The sequence below is a fragment of the Sapajus apella genome, unplaced genomic scaffold (genome assembly GCF_009761245.1).
Source record: "Sapajus apella isolate SASKATOON/1434 unplaced genomic scaffold, GSC_monkey_1.0 scaffold102, whole genome shotgun sequence".
Taxonomy (NCBI): Eukaryota; Metazoa; Chordata; class Mammalia; order Primates; family Cebidae; genus Sapajus; species Sapajus apella.
Window position 1 is genome coordinate 334277 of NW_022437042.1, and position 25990 is coordinate 360266.

At 33.2% G+C, this 25990-nt stretch overlaps 1 protein-coding gene across 1 annotated transcript; it reads left to right on the plus strand.

The window, feature by feature from the left end:
* Positions 1–168: 168 nt before the first annotated feature.
* SLC6A14 (solute carrier family 6 member 14) lies at positions 169–25105 on the plus strand. The gene is made up of 14 exons (XM_032258321.1): positions 169–335; positions 1370–1535; positions 4752–4883; positions 6443–6604; positions 7399–7546; positions 8675–8807; positions 10451–10591; positions 14775–15003; positions 16378–16503; positions 17681–17799; positions 18330–18429; positions 18711–18820; positions 21264–21431; positions 22463–25105. The coding sequence occupies exons 1-14, from the start codon at positions 288–290 to the stop codon at positions 22607–22609; spliced, it is 1929 nt and encodes a 642-aa protein (XP_032114212.1). The 5' UTR covers positions 169–287; the 3' UTR covers positions 22610–25105.
* Positions 25106–25990: the final 885 nt, after the last annotated feature.

Below are 25990 nucleotides of genomic sequence, written 5' to 3' on the forward strand. Positions count from 1 at the left end.
CGGCTCAGACTGCTCTGCTCTCCAGCAGCCCAGCCCTTTCCCAGGGCTGGGGCAGGAGATTGCTACATGTAGGCTTACCTGGGGAAAAACCAGAGCCTCACTTTAGTCCCTTCCGGTAATTGACACTACTGGACACCCAGGAGGGGGAGGAGAGAGCTTCTCCATAAATGGTCCCACCCCTGGGCAAGGTGGCTCACTCTGGCAAGTAGGAACAGGGGAGTGTGCACCTGCCACCAGTCAAGCTCAGCCAGACTGCAAGAGGAGACGAGGCGGAGCCAGCTTCAACCATGGACAAGTTGAAGTGCCTGAATTTCTTCAAGTGCAGGGGGATGGAGGTAGGGGTTTGGGAGCTGTGGGAGGTGTGGAGGGCCTGAGAGTGGAAAACTTAAGAGAAGTTGCTAGTCTCAGTTTTTGCTTTCTGTGACTTTTCCTTGTTCTCCACATTTCTGTTCAACTATTAAGTGTGGCTGAGATATAACTATAGAGAAGAGAAAAAAGAAAAGCTCTTACTCTCATAGCTAGAAGACTCAGGGCTACCTCATCCTCTGCCTTGGGAGTACCCATATAATCCTGTTCTCTGTCCCTTTCCTAACTGTGTCCATATGCTAGAGAAAAGTGCAAAAGTATACTGTCCCTAACTGACCCAAGGAACCCTCCATACCCCAGAGCAGTGAGCAGGTTGGGAGAACCCCTATCCCTCCTCCCCCTCCCAAGTGGAGAGAGAGCTACTCCATCTGGTGACACAGGAGAATTTGTTTCTGCACATTATTCTATGGCTTTTAGAAAAGCACTGATTTTAATCTATAAGACAGAGAAAAGTTAAACTACCCTTAACTTGATATATCCAATATTATCACGCCATAAGAAAAGTTTATGGATTCTTGTTCGTTTGCTTTTTTTCCAGTAGAAACTACATTTGTTCCTGCTCAAAGATCTGCTACAATATCAATAGTAATGACTTTATCTAATTCATCTTTAAGATTTTTGTATTTGAAACCTGATTTGTCTACTTTCATTTGCCCCTCACACTGCTGTGACAGAGACCTTTGTATTTCCAACCTGCTTTGTCTGCTTTCATTTGTGCCTCACACTGGTGTCACATTTAACATTTTTACCAAAATTTGGATAATCTCAGCTGATGGAGTAGTAAACATACCTACAGAACCATGCTCACTCTAATGGGTAAATGTTGTAAAGTAAAAGCAGCTATCAGCAGAAATCTCCCAAACTTTCTAAAGCATTCCCCTCAGCTATGGTTTTCAGGGTTTGTTCCCCCCATTTTTGTGTTGTTCTATGGATTTGTGAAATTATGCTTCTGTGGAATTTGTAATAGTAGAAAGAAAAGCTGTTGATGTTTTCTCTTCCCCAGAAAGTGTCAGCTTCATCAGAGAATTTCCATGTTGGTGAAAATGATGAGAATCAGGACCGTGGTAACTGGTCCAAAAAATCGGATTATCTTCTATCTATGGTTGGATATGCAGTGGGATTGGGAAATGTGTGGAGATTTCCATATCTGACCTACAACAATGGTGGAGGTATTCTATTTCACCCCCACCCCACACCTTTGCTTTTCCCTCCAGTTTTAAATGTGATGCTGTATGGCCTCTGAGGATGTTTTACACATTGAAGGAAGGCATATGATAGTTGATAGTTTGGGTTAGTGGGAGAATGAGAAAAAAGCATATTGAATTTATTAATTAGTCTGAGCTACTAGCTCAAGTTAGAAAGCTAGTTTCACAAAATCCTCAGATATAAACTTGATGAAAGCTTTATTTTTAGCACTTCTAAGCTTCTGATATGAGATCTCATGTAATCTTCAACTATGACATACTTTTCCTAATTTATGCATGTTTCTGTGATAATCTGTTCAGACTCAAATTGTGCTTTGCTTAATTTATAGCTGAATCATAAATAAACAGAGAAATCAAGTTCAATTAAGAAGCTCAAATAAATTATTTGTTTAACTAAAATAATGCATTATATTGTGATGATTTAAGTGTGGAAAGAGATGATTAAAAATTAAATGTTTAGTTTTTAAGCTGCAATATTAAGTTACATGTAACTGGACTGACTATGTAGATGATCATTCTAAAATGAAATAATTTAGTTCTAGGATTGATGTTTGATTCCTGCAAAAAAATGCTGTTTATACCTTGTAGATCATTAGGGTAGACTCAATTAGAATAAGGAGAGAAATATAACTTTGAGGTGACACACAATGGGAAAGAAAATGAATTGCACAATTCTCTAGTAATGTCCAAACAACTTTTTCACTTACACCATATTTTATTTACTTGTAATTACAGGTTCTATTAGAAGTATAGAGGTGACATGCCCTTATATTTCATAACTGGGTGCCAGTGAGACTGTGCCACTATAATTATTTTTCTTAGTATAATAGGATTTTGTGTGGTGATATTTCAATCATAATTCTTGTTAATTGATTACATTACAATATTCACAGTGGTCTTCAGAGACTTAAGAAAGGAATTCTGTTTATTAAATGCTTTAAGTGTCAGTAGCATAAATTCCCCTATCTAGAAGCTGGGTCATTCAGTCAGCTGGAAAACACATCAGAAACTACAATTTTGTTTATGTCTATGTCCTAAGGTCCAGTGTGGTGAAGAGAAACATTCTGACTCATTTTAAGCCTCTTGTAACTTATGTTTAGAGTAAGAAATCCCCTGTGCCTTGACATCATACATAGGCCCAATAATTGCCACAATTTTCTAGGAACTACATTAAACAAGTTTATTTTATTTTGAGATAAAATCTTGCTCTGTCACACAGGCTGGAGTGCAGTGGCACGATCTTGGCTCACTGCAACCTCCACCTCCCGAGTTCAAGAAATTTTCTGCTTCAGCCTCCCCAGTAGCTGGGATTACAGGTGCCCGCCACCATGCCTGGCTACTTTTTATATTTTTAGTAGAGACGGGGTTTCACCATCTTGGCCAGGCTGCTCTTGAACTCCTGACCTTGTGATCCACCCTCCTCGGCCTCCCAAAGTGATAGAATTACAGGCATGAGCCACCATGCCCGGCCTAAACTAGTTATAATAGAAACTTTTAAAATATAGTCAAAACAATAATATTAATTGTATGCTATTATCTTTTTCATCATTTCCTCTAAAATTTAATATGCCATATTGGTTTTCAGTTTTTTAAGTTAACACTCTCAATGCTTCTTCTTTTGTCCAAGACTAGAAGAGGAAAGTGAGATTCAAATTTGTTAAATGCTAATTAGGTTTAATAATATGGTCAGGTTTAAAAGTTATTTCTAAAACCTGGAAACATTTTTATCTGTATATTCTTTTTAACAGTTTGTGAAAGAGAACTGTCACTTTAGGGTCTAGGTCTGCATTATTGACAATTTATGGCCACTATATTAACAATTTATCAACTATGGGTAATATTGATAATAATAGCTGAGAAGTCAGACATAACACTGAAGAAAATAACTTTTGTAAAGAAAAATACCTGTTCACACTCAGCTGGTTAAACTTGTTTATTGTAGTTAAACAGGGATATTCTGTATTTTTTCTTCATGTTTGTCTTTCACAGGACTTGAACTTCTATTAGTCATAGTAAAGATGGTATGTGCATTGCAACATCTTTACAAACATATTTTTCCCTATGGTCTAGTGACTTCCAGGGTTAGCATTAAAGTACGTCAGTTACCTATGAATAAATAACAAGTGCTTTATAGACTCATTTGTAGTAGATGTATTCTGAGAGTTGAAAAAAATGTTATTTTTAGGTGTGACATTACACAGTATCATAATATGAAAAATAGTTGAGGCAAAACTGTAACATGAGTAAATAAAATGTACATAATCTGAAAACCCATTTTTATCCACTGATCCCTACATTCCTTATTAAACTTTACCAATATTTCTAGAATGTTTTATCAATAAGTTTAATATTCTGTCCTGGCTTCAACCTATAATTTGGTAAAGCTTCTAATGAAAAACACTATGCCCCAAAAGTAGAAAGAAAAAAAAAAAGGAAAATGATAAAAGATTAAAAGAATGGGGGAGATGAATCATCTAGTGTGGGTGAATTATTCTTAATCAAATTGAAAATTAATGAGTATGTTTCAAAATTCAGAGTTTTCAAACAAAAACAATATGTTTTGTATTGAGTGAAGAACCTTGTGACTCTTTGGAGAACAATAAACCTAATTTCAGTAACTTACACTCTGAGCCACATTAGCATTTTTACCCCTAGTCCTAAAAATAGATCAATTATTTTTAAAGGAGAAAGGAGGAAAAGCAAAATGGCTGTGTGCCTGCCATTTTGGCAGGCATTTTCACATAGGCCCTGTATTTGAACCCTTACCACAAACTGAGTTGGTATTGTTCTCCCTTTTATAAGGAATCCAAGGTTCAGACATTAGGTAAGTTGCCCTAGGTCACATAACTGGTAAATGGTCTAGGCAGGATTTCAACCTAGGTCTATCTGGCTCCAATGCCTGGGATCGCTCAATTCCTCTGGTTAAGTTTTTATACTTTATTGTTTGTAATAATCACAACAACCTCATTAGGTAATACTAGGATACCCATTTCATAGATGAGAAATCCAAGATTTAAAGAATCAACTACTTATTCATAGAAAGTAGTGAAGTTTAGGCTCAAACCCAGCACATTTTGATTCCACTGTATCAGGATGCTTTTAAAATGTTATGTTGGTTGTGAAAGTGTCATCAAGACTTTGACGTGTAATAGTGCTTTGGTTCTTTCTTACCTTTTTTAGGTGCCTTCCTGATACCTTATGCAATTATGCTAGCGTTGGCTGGTTTACCTTTGTTCTTTCTGGAGTGTTCACTGGGACAATTTGCTAGCTTAGGTCCAGTTTCAGTTTGGAGGATTCTTCCATTGTTTCAAGGTTGGTATTAAAGCATTTTCTTTACCATGGTTATTAGTATATTTGTGCATATAGCTACCTTCACTACGAGGAAGAAAAAATTGCTTATTCTGACAATTTAAGGCAAAGTAAACATGCATTATTGTTGTGTTGCTGCACAGTTTGCCACTATAGAATTTAAAAATCAAATGTTTTTATTTCTGTTTATCCTGGGCTGCAGAAATGGGAAGGGTTAGAAAGCACACTAAAGACAGTTATAAGGGTATCATTATTTTCCTATTTTCACCTTTTGAATTCTTTTGGCACATGATCTAGTGCTCTAATTTAAAGTCTCTGACTTTTTTCTACTTCTATTTAGCCTTTGTCCTACTGCCTTTGCATATCTTTTACAATGTCTCATTCAGAAAAGTTGAAGGTAGGCCACTATTTTTTCTTGGATGCTCCTAATAGGACACTGGTAAAGCTTAATAAATACCTTAATTGTTACTAAGCATTAAACTACCTCTTTTGTCTGAAGATTAAATATAATTTTGGTATATGCTAGCTTGCAAAAATTGTTTTCAATGCAACATCAAAAATAAATTCGTGAATAGAATATTGCTCTGGAAGAGTGAGGAAACTACCTTAAAAGCTAGTTTTAAGCATAGGAGTTTTATTCAGCATGCTAAACTGCATTCTGAAACTACCTAGTTAAGGAAATTTTTGATATTTAAATTCAGATTGTCATTGAATTATTTAATTTTCTTTACACATAGTTGTAAAAATATGTACACCATCCCTTCATGTCATTAATTTAGAGGCTTCATTTTCTACTTTTCAAAATGTTGATTTGTAGATGAATATTGTGTTGTTCAGTGAGTAAATAAGATATGAGCTTTGAATTTTTTTTTTTTTTTTTGGTCTAAAGAATGTCTGCTTTGCATGATCTGACAAGAATTTGTAGGCTTAGTAAGAAAAAGTAATAGACTTGGGTTTTGCTTTATGTGAATTTGAGGGGCGTAAAACAAGTCTTCTGGCCTTGTCCTTAAAACCTTTTCTAATCAACTGAAAAACTGCATCCAAAAGCCAATCATAAAAGTGAATTTAAATTTAGAAGAAAATTGCTCAGACAGCATTAACCCCTACTCTCCCAGGAAGAAAAAAGAAAAAAAGTCATTCAAAACAGTCTTTCTTTATTTTGAGTGAGTCTCACTCCGTCGCCCAGGCTGGAGTGCAGTGGCGGATCTCAGCTCACAGAAACTTCCGTCTCCTAGGTTCAAGCGATTCTCCTGCCATAGCCTCCCAGGTAGCTGGAATTACAGGTGTGCGCCACCACACTCAGCTAATTCTTATATTTTCAGTAGAGATAGGGTTTCACCACGTTGGCCACATAGGTCTGGAACTCCTGCCCTCAAGTGTTCCGCCTGCCTCAGCCTGGCAAAGTGCTAGGATTACAGGCCTGAGCCACCAAGCCAAGCCGGAAACAGTCTTTTTTATTTTACAATTGATTTTGTGGTAATTGAGATACTTTTTTTTTTTTTTATGAATTAGCAAAATAAATTTCACTTGAGTTTGGTTTTTAATTGTTCTTTTTTTTCTAGGTGTGGGAATTACAATGGTCCTGATATCCATTTTTGTGACAATCTATTACAACGTCATAATTGCCTATAGTCTTTACTACATGTTTGCTTCTTTTCAAAGTGAACTACCATGGAAAAATTGTTCTTCGTGGTCAGATAAAAACTGTAGCAGATCACCAATAGGTAAAATTTGTCAACCCCCAAATAATTCTTTCATTTTTTTTTATGTGCTTGAAGGGTTAAATCATTCTCTAAGCAATTTAGGTACATTTTTAAGGGGTCCAAAGGTCACTGGTGAAACCAGAAGATAACATATATAATCTGAAAAATAAGTAATACAATGTGTTAATCTCTGAAAGCAGCCAGGAAGGCTCAATCTTGCCTAGGAGTACTTCTTCCAGGCCTAAGTTCTGGGCAGGAGAGGAGAAACTGAGAAAATGACAAAGGGAGAAAAGTGCTATCCATGAGAGTTGTGTGTGTCTCAGGAGACAGTAGATGTTGTTCATGTTATATGTTGCTAATTTTAGGGATAATGTACCATCTATGTCATAGATTATTGCCATTTTAATTACCTATGTACATCAGAGAATAAATTTATAAATATGTAATGCTTCTGAGTTTAAAGGCTTTAATTTAAAACATACGCTGCATAGGTAATTCCACATACCAAAAGTTTGTTAGAGCACTATACTGCAACTGAAACAATTGTTACTCTATACCTGTTGTTACTGTAAATATAATCATGGTTTACAAAGGCAGACAATTATGTAATCCCTCCTAGTTTAGTAGACAAGATTTTAAAATGCTGAATGTACGTAGCTTATTCCATCTGTAAGATTTCTACTCCACTTTCTCCAAGTAACAATTTTGATGGTAATTTAAATAATTTATCATTAAAACTTTTTTTTTCCAGGAAAGTACTCTTCTAAAACTAAGTACATGTCTGTGTCTATATATTTTTTTTCTATCATTTTTAGTAACACACTGTAATGTGAGTACAATAAATAATGGAATACTGGAGATTATCCAAATAAATAAAAGCCGGGTAGACATCAACAATCTTACCTGCATCAATGGCAGTGAAATTTATCAGCCAGGGCAGCTTCCCAGTGAACAATATTGGAAGTAAGTATGCTAGATGATTTACTTTTAAAGAGATGTTATCTTAAAATTCATATAAAACAACAAAATATTAATCAACCCCTCCTTAATTCACATAAATAGAAAAAGAGAAGTCAGAGCAAATTATATTTCATTTAACTCAAATGTTTACCTATGCCATGTTATTAGTAGTTATCTGCAAATTAGCTCATAGTCAGCAATCTCTTTTATAAATTAGTTATTAAATGGGCAGAATGCTGTACTGACTTATTAAGTGCTTATTAGCTATGAGTTAGGAAATTGCTTTGAAGAAAAAATATCCAAATTTTAGACTGCAATGATCAAGTTGTAATAATAAATAGTTGGGTGATGAATAAGATTGCTTTTTTAAAAAAGTGTAATTCCACATCAATTTTGTTTACCATTGTCATTATATGGTAAGAATAGATATATAGGGTTATATTTACTTTTATTAAATGATCTCTCTTTACTTACTCTATACCTATCCATTACCTTCACCTAATATTGTTGACTCTATTGCTAAATGATCTCTTCTTCATTCACATGTTAATGACCTTTGTAACTCTTTTAAACTTTGGATCTTCAAATGTTCTCAAACTTCAATCTTAGAAATAAGATCCTAGATCTATGCATGTACCTAGTGAGAATCTTGGAATTTTACATAAAGTCTGTGGAAAAGGTGTGAATAATGGGATCATTTGAGTTTGATGATATCTATAAGAACAGAATGAGAAAATATTTACTATAATCTAAATGTTTTCCTCATTATTTTAATATGAGAAAAATACTGCAATAGTAAAATATAAAATCTGATATAAAGTCAATTTCTTTACATAAAGGATCTTGAAATAGAGGAAAGTAATAGCTAAAAGAATCAATAGATCTTTTATTCTATGGTTTGAAACTTTGGATTGGATGTGGTTAACTCTGAAGTTAGGAGGCTGGTCATTTAATGAACTATCTGTGCCTTTTCATTGATGGTATCCATCAATAAAGGCTCACAGAATTTTGATCTATTAATAAGATACAATACTCATGAAGCTTCCACTTGGACAAATGATATTAAAACATTCAATGTATTTTCTTTAAGACAAGTGATTCTGTGATCATAAAATGGCTTATGTGTTTCAGTAAAGTGGCGCTCCAACGATCAAGTGGAATGGATGAGACTGGAGTAATTGTATGGTATTTAGCACTTTGTCTTCTTCTGGCTTGGCTCATAGTTGGAGCAGCACTTTTTAAAGGAATCAAGTCTTCTGGCAAGGTAATTTAAAAAACACATCAGATAGTGATATAGCAGCTTCCTAATTTCATTGTAGCTCAATATCAAGCATTATCAAAAGCATGTTTTTTTTTCTATAATGGAAGCATTTAAATGTGTGAAAAGCTTTCTCAGTGGTCATCTTAAGCTCTAAGTAAATACATAGGATCTCTTTTATTGCTAAATACAAAACAAACAAACAAAATAAAAGCTGGTACTAGAGTTGCACATTTCCTAAAAACATGGACCCTTTTAGCTGATAAGCATTCTGAGGCTTGAGAGTATATTACTAAATTTTCTATCCTACTATACAAAGAAACATTTTGAATGGAATCATATACTGCAATGTTTGGTTTGGAAAAGTCTAGATCCTTGTTCTATAGAGTAATAGTATCAGGAATCCCCTAGTTGAAGAGAGAGAAGTGTGTGTGTGTGTGTGTGTGTGTGTGTGTGTGTGTGTGTGTATACACCCACTATGTATTCATTCTCTTAAATATTGCCAAAATGAACACAGAACTTTTTCTCTCAGTGAAAGGACCTTTTCTGAAAAGCATTCTGTTATATTTTCACACTTCATTGTTCACTTTTATAAACTTTCAGAGAGAATAATGGTAATTTAAGAGAGCATGAAATTTTCTCTGTGAACAGTTACACAATACCCAGAAAAAAATGTCTATGTGTTTTTAACTAGTCAATGGAAATTTCCTTAAAGGTTGAGGACAGGAATAACTGGGAATCTTGTCTTTGTATTCTCAGTACATTATCTAGCACATCCAGTTAATGTTAAATTATAATGAGACATGCTGTTACATTACAAAAATGCTGTGAATATCACAAATTCAGTGAAAACTTTCCAAAATGTTTTAGTTCCACATTTTTGAAACCCTTGGTTTCCTTTTGATGTTAATATTGAAACAGTCCATTAAAGGCCATTTACCCAGGCAATTAATTTTTATTGGTATCTGGATGGCTTGTTTAAATCGTCTCCTTGGGTGTGTTATAAAACACAGGACATCTACGGATCAAGGAAATCATCCACATTAAGGCAAAGCTGGTCTCAAAGGCAATCTTCTCATTGGGAACTATGTGTTATCTAGTACAGAAGCAGTGCACTTGCGTGTGTGCTATCAAACTCTCTTAATGGTAGCTGTAAGGATAACAGTAACAAGTGTCCAGTATTCACTTCAATATGCTTTTCTTGGATTTGAACATCTGCTAGGAAATATTTTTCTTTTATTTGAAGGCTGCATATGTATTAACCAATGCAGGGTTTAAATCATGTCCCTCCCTGCCTCAATGTAGTAATTTACTGAGAGAAGACATTCAGTCTCCACAGACATGTATAAGGATATATTTAGGAGAGTCTTCTGCTGAGAATCCAAGTTATCATTGCTGATGTATTATTTATTTACAACATAAACCTAGGAAATGCTTATTAATACATCAAAGTATTTTTGAAATGGATTATTTGAGAGTGGTAAGGATGCAAATAAGAAATCACGCTAATACTGGTATATCATCAGACCCTATGAAATCCCGTGCACTTTATTTAATTAATCTCAACTGGCTAATAATTTCACTTGTATGCAATTATACAACATGATTTTAAAAATAACTTACTAATTTTTGGTTACTTTTCTTGGTAGGTGGTATATTTTACAGCTCTTTTCCCTTATGTGGTCCTACTGATCTTGTTAGTACGAGGTGCAACTCTGGAGGGTGCTTCAAAAGGCATTTCATACTACATTGGAGCACAGTCAAATTTCACAAAACTTAGGGAAGCTGAGGTGAGTCTTAACTTGGATTTCAGATTATCTGAGTAGGTAAATCTTAAAAGCAAATGCCAAACGTCTTTGGTTCCATATGAGTATTGTAATGTAATAGCTTGCAAAAGAATATACAATTACATTTATTAGTTTCTATCCACTAGGATGTCTGACTTAGTTAATATTTAACATATCATTAATATTCTTTAATTGATAGTGAGATAATTTTTAGAAATAGGGGTTTAAAAGTCATTTTTTATTCATATAAATTGATTCTATTTGACCAACAAAATTTCAGGCTTATTAATATGAAAAACAATATTTCATGCATAAATATTTGCAAGTTGATGACTAGGACTATGTGATTTATTGGATAAACTCATAGTAGTTTTAGAGATTACTGTTGAAAGTTTAATTGTCTAATATACATTTTAATTTTCTTCAAAATTTAATATCCCCAAAATATTATCAAATTTTGCCTAATGAATTGTTAAGTTAAAACATAAATTTGACATGGATTAAACATTCCATAACGAAAATTGTTACTTATACCAGAAACCTAAACATGTGCCATGAGTAAGAATTGGGTAACCCTGTTTTAACTTTACCTTCATATAATGACTGAATGTACCACTGGTATGTAAAATCTTTCACAATTTGACTGCTGAGAGTATTAACAGTAAGTATACTACAGATAGTATGCTTCTGTAAGTATGGCCTAGAATGCTTTTACTTTTTTACTAGCCATATCATATTCTTAGCACACATTAAGCTTGTGTTCAACTAAAAACCTGTAATCTTATGTTGAAATCAAGAGACGCTATATTATCTGCCAAGCTAGTAGTATTATTCAAATGGATATTAGTTTTAATTTGCTATAGTATTTTTCATGGATCTCATGCTAATTTCCAGCCACTGCTGTCTTCTTTACTAAATACTTACAAGAAGATGTGTAATTATTTCTTGTAATTTTTTTTTTGTGATCAGTGCCAAATGTATTAGCTTTTAATTGTGGAAATCTGTCATTAATTTACAGTTACCTTTCTGAAATCTAAAATGCCAGTCTCTGGTCATTGGTTACCTTTTTTGTGCTCAGTAATTTCCTCTCAATTAATAAGTGATTAATAAGTTAATCACACAGATTTAACTTATTTTAGATCTATGGAATTTTATTATTATAGTCTTGGAGCTTAATATACTTTGATGTGTTCACAGGCCATTTTAATTTGCTTCTTCATTTATTTTGGGCCTCACTCTTTTTAGCCTTGTTGGCTAATCTCTTCCCCATTTGAAGACAATTTTGGATGGTAAATAAGAAACAAATAAAATGGAAATTATCATTCATCACCTTCTCTATGTGAGGTTATTGAACAAGAAAAAATATGTTAATGAACTTGGAAATAGCAAGCTTTTATATAAATATGAGCTAATGTACAATTATTTCAATTATTTCTCTTATACTATCTTGTTAGAATCACATTTTCCCGAAGAAGTAGATTCACCATTTTTTTTTTTTAAACTCATGACTTTGAACCTAGTTAAAAATCCTCTTTGATATTATTTTAGTGGTTTTTGCAAGCCTAAGATATCTGGGTTTTGTACTTCCTTGAAATCATTCTGAAAAATTTATATGACACTTTTATATTGTTCTATGTTTCAGTGATTCTAACATCTTAAAAAATCAGAGTAAAACCTAAAACTCCTTGTGAAACATACAATTTAATCTTCTCACCCCTCTACTCTCCAACATAACATTACCCATCTCCTTTCTTGGGGGATTTGCTGGCAATGACAGTTGTTTTTCTTAGGTTTTTTTCTTCAATCCCCACAATATTTATTCTAAACATGGAATCATAATCAGGTGTCTTTCCTTTTCTTGGAATATCTGAACTTCATTGAGATATCCAGGAGAGTAGAGAACCACACAAATTTATAGATAGAGCAGTCTTCAGGAATTCAGAGATTATTTTTCTAACTCCCTCATTTTACAGTGATGAAACTAAGACCTATATAGATTCAGTTTTAGCCAATTGTATACAGCCAATTAATAAAACTTGAATTACGATTTCCTAATCCATAATGTAATAATCTTGTATATGGGTATGAGATTAATAGATATGGAGATTAAAACTATGTTTGGAATTTCTCTTCATTTTTATTTGCAACCTAGGAACACATCATGGTATTCAGTAGCATTCTTACACAACACAGGACTGCCAAACCCACCTCACCATCACACAGGCACACATAACATATCAAGTAAAAGAAGCTCAGAGACCAACATGAGCATGCTGTTCATCTCTTAATATGGACAGTGGCCTAAGAAATAAGAGGGCATTTTAATTCTAACATGGTTTTCTTAAATATAAGTGAAATAACCATGATCTATCCCAAAACAGTTTTCTATGGAACTTGAAATTTGATTCTAAATTTTATTTGGAAAGGAAAAAGGCCAAAATCCCAAGATGTATCTGAAGTAAAGAGGACTTCTCCTAGCAGATATGAAACAATATTTATAATGCTGTACTAATTAAAATACTGAGGTGTTAGCATAGGTATAAACATATAGACCAGTGGAACAGAAATAGATACAAAAACAAATGGAACTTGGTATGTGGCAGAGGTGGCAATGCAGATCAATAAGGAAAGAGATGATAATCCAATTGATAGAATTGATATCCAATTGATATCTAATTTATTTAATTGATAATATCAATTATCCTTGAGCAATTGATATCCCATTCAGGAAACAACATCAGTTGGAAATTTCACATATTCACATATCATATATATCGATATGCACAATATCAATATTAGGTGAATTGAAAATTTAACAATATAGGCAAAACTTTAATTCCTTTAGAAGAAAATATAGAATAACACCTTTATAACCTTGAGCTAAGCAGTTTTTTAAAAAATTATAGAGATGAAGGTTAACACATATAGTCAAAGATAGATACCTTCAGCTACAGTAAACCAACAACAAAAACCTTGGTTCATTAAAGGACACAATGTTAAAAGGTAAAAAAATTAAGCCACAAATTGGGAGGAAAAATATCAACATATATAATAGTCAAAAGATTAGAATCCAAATTACATCAAGAATTTTAGAAACCAAGTAAGACAGTCCAAACCAAAAACTGGCAAAAGACATGACTGGGAATTTCACAGAAACAAAAACGACTCCTATGGAAAATGAAGTGTTGGCAAGTAGGTGGAGGAATGGGAACCCTCACACCCAGGTGGTGGGAATGCAAAATGGTATAATCGTTTAAAGAACAATTTGGCAAGATTTAGAAGGGAGGAATGCAGATACTTTACGACATCACAGTTCCACACCTACAGATGAGGAATGTACAAGAATGTTCACAGATCCATAATAGCAACATACTGAATGACCTAAATGTCCATCACCAGGAGAAAGGATAAATTGTGACATATGCAGTGTGGTAATAAAGAAGTGGAAAAGAGCCAGGCATGGTTGTTCACATCTGTAATCCCAGCACTTTGGGAGTCTGAGGCAGGCAGATCACCTGAGGTCAGGAGTTCGAGATCAGCCTGGCCAACATCTCTACCAAAGCACAAAAAAATAGCTGGGTGTGGTGGCATGTGCTTGTAATCCCAGCTATTCTGTAGGCCAAGGCACAAGAATTGCTTGAACCTGTCAGGCAGGGGTTACAGTGAGGCAAGATTTTGCCACCAAACTCCAGCCTTGGCAACAGAGCTGAGACTGTGTCTCAAAAACAAACAAACAAACAGGTAGAAAAGAATAATTAAAACTACATAAATTTAATTTAACTAAATGAATTTGCTAATATTCTTTTGAGTCACAAAGTGGACATTTTATACAGTTCAACTTGATGATGGATAAATCTCATAATACCTAATAAAAAATGGCACATTGTATATGTTTACATGTATTAACTTTTCTATAAATTCCAAAACATTCAAAACTAAGTGTAAAAATGAACAAAGAAATTATGAACAAAAGTCAAGATAGCAATTACCACTGGTGGGTAGAAAGGTGATGATGATAAGGAAGTCTTTTAAAAGACTGTAACATTTTATTTCTCAAGCTGAGTAGTGGGCATTTGGGTTTTCATTTCATTGTTATTACTAACATATTCATTTGCATATGTAAAATATTTATATGAGTGAAAAATTGATTATATGTTTTAAAATATTAAATTATTTTCTCTTATAGGTTTGGAAAGATGCTGCCACTCAGATATTTTACTCCCTTTCAGTGGCTTGGGGTGGCTTAGTTGCTCTATCATCTTACAATAAGTTCAAAAACAACTGCTTCTCTGATGCCATTGTAGTTTGTTTGACAAACTGTCTTACTAGTGTGTTTGCTGGATTTGCTATTTTTTCTATATTGGGACACATGGCCCATATATCTGGAAAGGAAGTTTCTCAAGTTGTAAAATCAGGTATGTAATGCTGTATATGATCAACTTTGATTAATTCAATGTATCTCACTTATGAAACTCTAATATAGTTTATAGAAATTTACTTAAAACAGTCATGATTTAGAATATTGCATTTCCTTCCTTATTTTATCTTATATAATTTGGTTGCTGTAATAATATAATGAATATACATGTAAACAAGAGTATATTAGGGAAACGCTGTTGAAGAAGAGAGGATGTTTAGGTTAGTACTTAATATGAACCACTTACTATACAACTTCAAGGTTCAGGCATCATGCTAAACACTTCCCATACATTATAAAAGAAAGAAAATGTACATACAAATCCCTCTGTATAATTACAGTATTAGGTTTGAATTTTTAAATCACATGAACATCATATACATAAGAGAGTCAAGTGACTTGGAGTGTCCAGCTGTGTATAGCCTTAAAGGAATCTTAGTGAACTGCCCAACTTTATAGATATTAGCTAGGGATGCTTGATTATGTGGCTATAGATTCTTGGGAAAAAAATACTAGGGTTCTTTTAAGTAGAGATTCTTCATTAAAATTTTGTTTATAGTTAGTATCATATCATGGAAAGACTGATGATTCATAACAGAATGTCAGGGACCTTGTAGATTATCCAGTGTCCAGCTCCTCAGTTACAGAGAAGTGGATTGATGCACAGAAAGGTCATATATGTATTGGAGAAGGTCAAATATTTAGGAAGTAATAGAGCCTAGACTAAAAGCTAATTTTCATGAATCCTAAGTTAGTCCTCTGGGAGGTTGGAGAAACAAAAATACTTAAAACTGAGGATCACAAAATAGAACTGGCACAAAATTTAAAAACACTCTAAAGGTAACATCAAATGGAAAACAAGATTTAATTTATACTTTCATTATATACAATTTTGCATATATCCATATAGTGATTCTGGGTAAACATTTGAAGAGAAGGTTAAAAACAAAAGTTAGTTCATAAATATATATTTCTTAATAGTGCAATTCTTTCAGAGTTTCTAGCCTAAGATAATACAAACTAATTTATGTTTCTGGAATTTAAGACAGTTGTTATTCTTTGTCAATCTTAAAAAATAAAATAATTTCAATGAAACTATAAAAAGAATTAAAATTTCTTACGTGAGGAATGTACCATTTACATTACAGTCTGTATTGCTAACTTAATTCATGTCACGTGTTCCCATTATCACATCACAAAACAACCAAATTAAATAATGTAAAAAGGGAACATGAAATAGTTGGTAAAAAAAATGTACGTCATGGATTGTGTTGTCAGATAAGATGAGATTTTTTAAAAATATCTTATTTTGTAAATGTTTAAACGTGAATATTCTTGGTAACTAATTTAAAATACCATACATTTTTTATAGGTTTTGATTTGGCATTCATTGCCTATCCAGAAGCTCTAGCCCAACTCCCAGGTGGTCCATTTTGGTCCATATTATTTTTTTTCATGCTTTTAACTTTGGGTCTCGATTCTCAGTTTGCTTCAATTGGTAAGTAATACTTCCAGTGTTAACATATTCCTCTTATATTTCTCTTGTGTTTCCTTTACTTGAAAACGTGCTTTTATTACCCCTATTACCCTCTCTAGCTGTTAATCTCAGAATGATCTTTCTCAAAGTTGTTTTAACTAAAATTTAAATACAGAAAAACACTTGACATTCAAAAGGAATACACATTACTATTTTATCATACTTGTTTCAGATATTTTAAGAAAATAAACTGTTACAGGTGAATTTGAAGTCCTCTGTTTTTCTCTTCCTAATACAATTCACAATTTTCTCTAGAAGCAACTCTTAGAGTGGATTTTGTATGTTATTTTGTCCATTTTTATATGCATTTTATATGTTTCTGTAAATAACACATACAATTTTAAAGTTTCACATAAATGTGAAGTTATATGACTCTGAAAGTTGTTTTAGCATTCATTACAAATACCACTGATACACAGGCATGTAGATGTAACTAAATCACAATCTCTTTGTTGCCATAATAATGGGCATATGAATGATATGCAATTTTAAAAAAATTAAACACACTGCTTCAATGATCATCCTCCTACATACGTCTATACATACATAGAGATTTACCTAGCTTACATGACTAGGGAAATTCTGAAGCAATTTTCATCCTACCACTTTCTCAAATACAATATTTTCATAGATTACTCTGCTTATAGGATAAAGTCCAGAGTTTTCTGGTTGGCTTTCAAAGTCCTTGAAAATCTCAAACATGTTTTCTGATATTTTCATTTACACATCCTTCTACTCTTAGCCAGTTCCCTATTTCATGAAAACATTTATTTCTAAACCTAGAATCCTTTCTGTCTCCACACCACTCTTTCAAAAATTTACCTTATTTAAAAGTCCTATTAGAATTCTTTCTTTTACACTAATTCAGCTCACAGGGAACTGTTACCTTACAGTTACTATCAGTGAAAAATCATATAAAGCAGACTAAAAACAACAAATAGAACTGCATTTGATTTTCATCAGACCAAGTGGTGACTGTCAAAAGAAATAACCCTATGGGTTTTTAAAAGTAAGGAGCAGGGCTCAGAGTCTCTTCTCAACATGTATTTGTAAATTTGATTAAGGTACATTGAATTATGTGATTAACAATATTGGCAAATAAGTTGACATATAACATGTCATTTCTACCCCTCTGAAGAAACGATCACAACAACGATTCAAGACTTATTTCCCAAAGTGATGAAGAAAATGAGGGTTCCCATAACTTTGGGCTGCTGCTTGGTTTTGTTTCTCCTTGGTCTCGTCTGTGTGACTCAGGTATACTACAGCATTTATTTTCATAGAAAAAATATTAGTTGGAACATACTTTATAACCTAACTAAAAAAACCAAGGCTTAAGAGGATGCTTAGTGACAAGTCCATGCATGACTTGGATCAAAGTTTTCTGGGTTTTGGCCCAGTTTTCTTGATTATTGCTTTTATAGTAAGTCTACTTTGCAGATGAGGAGGACCAATAATGGACAGTTACCTCAGTTACAATAAGATTACAGACTTTAAACACATGCTACCTTTCTTAGCGGCCTCTACAGAACATACAGACAATGTATACCATTTTGATAATCAACAATTCTAAGTGTTTATTGTTTTCCAGTGACTCAGTATAGATTGAAAGATTTTTGAGATATTTAAAGCCACATTTGGGTGTACATCTGAAACATTGCTTTTCACATTTTAGCAGAGGTGAAACTAAAGAGCATATGTCAAGATTGATGGATTCAATTTGAATACCTCATCAATCATAAACATAGTTAAAATATACTTAGAAGTAATGAACATTTTTTTGGTAGGCTGGAATTTACTGGGTTCATCTGATTGACCACTTCTGCGCTGGATGGGGCATTTTAATTGCAGCTATACTGGAGCTAGTAGGAATCATCTGGATTTACGGTAAATAGTAACTATAAAATTATTTTCAAGTTTTACTAAGACAGTTTAGTTTGATTCGTTTTCATTATGATTACCGAATTATAGTATCCATTTTTATACTATTATAATAGTAAAATAAAATATACTGGACAAAAATATGTTATGAAGAAAAGGTAATTACAAGTGTATGATTCATTGTTGTGATACAGAAAAATGTTTAGACACAGAAATATAATAGATGCCACAATGGTTACTGGAAGAAAATATTGGCAAGCACTCAATGTACTCTTTATTTTCTTTAGGAGGGAACAGATTCATTGAGGATATAGAAATGATGATTGGAGCAAAGAGGTGGATATTCTGGCTATGGTGGAGAGCTTGCTGGTTTGTTATTACGCCTATCCTTTTGATTGTAAGTAATAATATACCATGAACTTGATATCAATAATATATACATTCTAAAATAAACTTAATAATTCACATTGAAGACAAAAGGCAACGTAATTTTGAATGACTTTCAAATTCTGAAGTATATATGGCTGGTGCCTCAAAGTTGCCTAAATTAAAATGCCTTTGCAGTATTATTTTGAGGCCATTAAACATTTACCATTTGAGAAAATAAACAGGTTTATGTAGACATAAAAGTTATCAATAATTTAAAATTTATCAATAGAATAAATGAAAATAAAATATGAATTCACCCATTCCCTAAAAAAAAAAAAATATGTTGAGCCACCAATAATGTTCCTAACCTCTCTGCCAGGCACAGAAAAAAACAAAGATGCATAAGACCCAGATCCTCCCTTCAAGGAATTCAGTTTAAATATACTTTGTGCTGAGAAACAACAGTCATATTTTAACCCATATTTTATCTCTTAATGAGGAAGGTATTTGGCATCTGAAAGTAGGAAATGAAACTTACCTGTGTCAGTAAGGGCAATGGTTTATATTAATAAAATCAACAATTATTACTATTTAGTAGCTGAGGTAGAGCAAAAGTTGTCTTACTCCAGAGACATACATATCAACTTAAAATCTTCAAATAACATTTCAGGACAGTAGATGGCTGAGCACCAAAATAAACACTACACTGGATGGAGAGTGATTACGGACTAGAAATAATGGTTGTGAGATGGGGTAGTGTCAAAGCTTCATAGATGTATTTTGGTTCTCCTTGCCTTCATGCATCAAAGGTTTTCCTAGAAAAAGCTATTAAGTAATTTTACCCAGGATTTCCTTCAAATCTAAAGTGTCACATTTGTTTGTAGAGAGGATTACATTTTTTAACATTATGAAATCAATTTCAAAAAGTGAGCAGTTTGAAACTAGATAATGCTGAATTAAAATATTTGGATACTCTATATTTTTGCTAAATGATTTTGAAAATGCCACTAAATATTTTCATTTGACAAGTCTCCATAATAAAATAAGCCTCCTTGTCAACATAGAAGGTTTAGCTGGATCTCTTAAGAAGCGCTTATTTGGCCGGGCATGGTGGCTCAGGCCTATAATCCCAGCACTTTGGGAGGCTGAGGCGGGTGGATCACCTGAGGTCAGGAGCTCGAGACCAGCCTGGTCAACACGGTGAAACCCTGTCTCTACTAAAAATACAAAAATTAGCGGGGTGTGGCGGTGCACACCTGTAATCCCAGCTACTCTGAAGGCTGAGGCAGGAAAATTGCTTGAACTCGGGAGGCGGAGGTTGCAGTGAGCCAAGATCATGCCACTGCACTCCAGGCTGGACGACAAGAGGGAGACTCTGTCTCAAAAAAAAAAACCCAAAAAACAAAAAAAGCAGCTCATATTCATTGATTACCTAAGTTTGGCACCTGAATTTAATTTAAAATGAGAAAGTATTACATATGAAATGATTTACACTGCCATCTATTTTGTATAAAGTCATGTGTATTGGATTCTACTATCCCTCCTCCATTCTTTTATAGTTATGTACATTTATAGTAATTGTAAAATACATTTAAATTGCCATAATTAAATTAGTGGAGCTAAGCCATTGAATTTTAAAATTAAACTTATGAATCTATTTATTCTTTTCTCATTGATTTTAGTAAAACAAAAACAGCTAACTATAAGGAAACTCCTAAATAATTATTGGGTTTTGTTTTGTTTTGCTTTACCAATTTCTAAATAATGAGTTTTAATGATCCAACATTTCTAGTAGGTTTATTTTAACTTGGCCTGAAAGTGTTTTTATCTTTAAGATTCAGATTTCGCTGTATTTCCTAAACAGATATTGATTTTTTTTCTTCAGTAAGAGGCTGTAAGTGAAATGTGCTTTGGTAAATGTGCACCAATAGTGTGTATAAATGCACACGTGTTTTTGATGTGTCAAAAGGGGAGCCTTGTGCAGTGGGAAAGAATAGAAGCAATTCCTAAGCAAGGAGAAAAGCATGCCCACTAAAGTGTACTTCATATTCTCATTGTATTAATCTATATGCTGGCATATAGATTTAATCTATGGCATAGAATAAAACCATAATACTATAAATCAAAGTGAAAAGCCCAATAACAGAAAATTTCAGATCTTATTTTACTTTCAATCTGATATATGGTCAAGTATTTTGTTGAAATATATGTTGAACAAGTATTTGGATTTATAAATATATGATGGTATTAATTTGGGAAAAATTTATTCAAAGTAAAAATAGAGTTATTTATTTTGGTTCATTCCATATTGTTATCTTCTGGCTTGTTACCTGATTATCTCCATTGTTTGAATATATTTTCATATTAATTATTTTGACAAATCACATCTAAGGAACAGAATCAAATTGCTAATCATTAGCGCAATAAAAGTCTAATCTTTAGCTTTGTCTTTGCATATTTTACTTTCACAGGCAATATTTATCTGGTCATTGGTGCAATTTCATAGACCTGATTATGGCACAATTCCATATCCTGACTGGGGAGTTGCTTTAGGCTGGTGTATGATTATTTTCTGCATTATTTGGATACCAATTATGGCTATCATAAAAATAATTCAGGCTAAAGGAAACATCTTTCAAGTGAGTGCATTAAAATTTATAATACATTATACAAAGTAGCTATGATCAAAGTGAAGATTAATTTATTCATATGGTGGTAATATGAGATTATATAAAATATAATTAATTATTCCTTCCTCTTGGCTACTTCTATACCTGACACAACCATCTGTTACTAGTGTATAACATGGTATTATATTATTTATATATTTGCTGTGTTTCTCTATACTAGACTATAAGCTCTTTGTGGGGAAGCTCTTGACTTACTTGTTGCTATATTCCCAGGCCTTGCTACAGTGCTTAGCATATGACAGCTATGGCATCTGTACCTGTGCTGAATTGTCCCTGAAGATGCCACAAAGCAAATGACCTGTCTGCTTTATATTCATAGTCACTACTTTTAAACCTCATCTAGCTAAAATATACATCCTAATAGTGTTTTTATACTGGAATAATCCTGGTAAATAGCTTGAACCCAATTTCGACCCTGAGTCATCCCTCTTCCATGGAGGTCTACGGGTATGAAGTTCATTATGACATCTCAGTAGGACAATGACAAAGTAGGCTCAGGAGCCTTAGATTTAAATAAATTCCTAAGTCCATGCAACAATAAATCCAAATCAATGGTTTGATCCTGGAACTCCCTTTCCTTTGTTATTGAAACACATTCCACATATACACTGGTTTAGATCCTCAGCTCGTCCTCATCCTAAGGTCAGGATGGAAATGTCTGATTCAGTGAAGGTCAGAATAGTCACTCTGTTACTCTAATAGGTTCATACACCTTCTTTTGAAATCATTTTCATACTCAGTTATTTTTGTTTAGTAGTTAATATACTTCTATTAACAACTAACTACATTTGATTATACTTTTTTCTTGGTAAACTGTGCATTATTAGGAATTCAGATAATCACTGTTTAGTTTTCTATGATTCCTATTTTTTGTTAGTAAAGAAAAAATAATTTACATGAAAGTAAAGTTCAATATTTGCTTGTTTACAGATTGTAGCACTTAAATTCTCAGACAAGAATGTTTTCTTTTTGCATTTCAGCGCCTTGTAAGTTGCTGCAGACCAGCTGCTAACTGGGGTCCATACCTGGAACAACATCGTGGGGAGAGATATAAAGGCATGACAGATCCCAAAAAGGAGGCTGACCATGAAATACCTACTGTTAGTGGCAGCAGAAAACCAGAATGAGATCTCATTGAAAAAAAAATGATTGTATTATGTGATTATTTTTTAGAATGAGGGAAACTTATTTATTTATATGTTAATTGAATAGTAAAATGTACATACTATGTTCATGATAGTGTAATTTTTTTCACATTAAGCAGAAATGCAATATAAAAATGTAAATCTTTTAATGCTCACCCATATGCTTAGTATATTTCCTTTTAGATTATCTATCTGTATAACACACACATAACTGTCTCTATTTCACAATTATATTTTTGTAAAAAGTATAATGCTCTTCTAATACATTGGAGGCTTTATTTTGAGCTAATCACTTGGAAAATATATTTTCTATTACACAAGTTTTAAAATATTATTTGCTTGTATTTTCTTAATATATAATCTTTCTTTTTGACAAATCTGGGGGGGATAAATCCATACATTTAAAAGAAAGGGTTAAAACTGAAGGCCTAACTTAATTAGAGATGTGATAAATATATGGACAAATGTACTACGTATACTGTAAGAGGACTATAGTTTAATAGTTTTTATCCAAATATGTTTAAAAATTCCATGCATTTGTTATAGCTCATGTTTTCTATGGGAACTTACTAGTTAATGTTCTTTATAAAGAGTGAAATAAGATGGAAAAATAAGGATCCTATGGCCAGTAAGTGATAAATCTAGAAAATGGAGTTTTGAGTACTTATTTTCCCAAAAACAATCTTCCTTTCTTAGGTAATTTGGAAGAAAACTATGACCCATTTAATTTCTATTGTGTTTCACAAAATTAAGAGTTGTCCATTATACTCTCTGAAATATAGGTTTCATTTCAAATAGAATATGAACTTAAATGTTAATGAGAAAATGGCTTTAATCAAATCTAGCCTTTTACGATTGTGATACATGGCTGATACAGTGATTTTGTCTTATATGAATAAGTTAATACTTACAGGTGGTAACTTACATACTATTGGAAGATAAACTTCTCAAACTTGTCAAGAATAAGCAAAGCCAAATTAGAAAGTCCTATGTCCTAGTTTCCCTACCAAGGATAATTAAATATATCACTAAGAGCTTTATATATTGATTATATTTTGTTGACAACTGGTTTAAGCATCATAGCCTATGATAATAAACACTGTCTACATAGGTAAAGAACTTCTCAGCGATTCTTAAATTTCTTAGCCTAGGCTTCTGGGAGCAGATGAAACCAAAATTATATGGACCATTTTCTGTGTGTATGTCTACATGCATTTTTCTAGGGAGAGAGTCCATGGTTTTCACCAGAATATTAAAGAAACTTGTGACCCAAAGAAGTTTAAGAATCACATACACTGTGGCTGGTATTTTGTGCTTGGCAAATGAGTGATAATAGAAGAAATAATTTTCCCTACACATTTTAAAATGTTTTCTCTTCCTTGTGTTTGAAGATGAAAGGAGTAATAAATTAAGGCATTTCTTTAATTTATATTGGTAGTTTATTTAGAGGGGAGGGGACATGAAGGTAGGTAAATAGGTAGGCCTCTAATTGAACCACCTCAATAAGTTATGTACAAATGCATAAGATAAACTTGTGTTTGACAATCTGAGCGTTTTCTTTCTCTTTTTTCTTTTCTTTTCTTTTTTTTTTTTTTTTGGTGGGGATGGAGTCTCGTTCTGTCACCCAGGCTGGAGTACAGCGGCATGATCTCAGCTCACTGCAACCTCCGCCTTCTGGAATCAAGCGATTCTCCAGCCTCACCCTCTTGAGTAGCGGGACTACAGGACTCACCAGCACACTTAGCTAACTTTTGTATTTTTAGTAGAGATGGGGTTTCCCCATGTTGGACAGGCTGGTCTCAAATTCCTGACCTCAACTGATCCGCCTGCCTCGGTCTCCCAAAGTCCCGGGATTACAAGTGTGAGCCACTGCACCAGGCCCATTCTGAGGGCTTTCTTTGAAGACAGATTAAATGCTGTCAGGAAACTTCAAGAGAGTGTTAATTCCTTAGTTATGCCAGATTTTATAAAATAATATTTGAAAATAGATGGCTACCTAGAGGTTAGAAATACATTTCCTTAATTTTAATCTACATTATATTGCACGCATTCTATAACTACATTTTGGTGCTATTTAAGGTGTGTAATTTTCTATAAATGGCTTTTCCAATTCAGGGAAGATTTGGGCATTGTAAATGAAAGAATATCTAATTAAGGGAAGTGTAAAGAAAAAGAAATCCTTTTCAAAAGCTGTCCACAAAGAATAGTTAAAAGTTTTTGTCACCATCTTCACAAGTGTGGAAAGCACAGATCTTAACAGAGAGTTTGGTATATTATAGGGGGCTCAATGATAGTTTTTATTATTATTACCCAGATTCAACAGTGGCAAGGGACATAGTTCTACATAATGGAAAACATTTCCATCAAATCCCACCTACTTAAATGCAAACTTGGAGATAATTTATAGTATTGTATTGTAAACCATTAATGAAAAGTGTTTTTCACAGTTGAGTGAAATTAAAATCACTATATATCAACTAGTCTGTTTACTGTAGCTTATTTATTGATAAAAAAATTTTGAAATGCTTTTGTTTCTCTATCGTGTTTCTATTCCTTCTCCAGTAAATATATTTTAGCCATATGTAATGAATTCCTTAAAGTGTAAGAAACCTGGTATCTGGATTTTTTTGTATCTGACTTGGCATCCCCTCCCTCTTAAAAATAATTCATTTAGCAAAAACATACAATGAAATGAATCTACTCAAAGTGTCTTTAATGATTTCCACCACTGCAATTACATCCTGTATGCTTTTGGGTGGATTTCCGGCCAACTGATACACCTCTCAAACCCTTGGTAACTAGGAAATGTTCCAGTTTAGCTAGCTTGTATTCCACCATCCTGAGGTTTACCAATAATCTCTTCTGCATGGGTATCGAGTGTGGGAAATTATTTAAAATATCCCGAGAGAGGCTGTTGATTGAAAGATTGTTGTCTGTGTTGCTGTTAATTAACCCAGAAGAATAGAATTTTACTGGTGCAAAAGCAGTTGAATTTGATGACATTTTGCCAGTGCTTCTCTGTAAAGAAAGGGAATTATACATATGTAGTTTATTGAACTAAGCAATTTCCAAACTACCAAACAATTTGGTTAATCTTGGTTACCAAAATAAACTGATTTTCCCTAAAAGGTACAGATTAAAAGTGTATTTAATTACTACATTAATTAAAAAATATATTCTTCCAAAACTAGACTGAGAAAAATATATATATGAAAGTAGCCTTTAGTCAAAGCTCCATATCCTTTCCTTATATTTCCTTATATTACCAGTAGGTAAACACATTAACTCTGTCTTTGACTCTTATCTAAAAGCACTTCACTTGTGACTTTAACACCAGGTAAGCCACATTCACACTTGAATTAT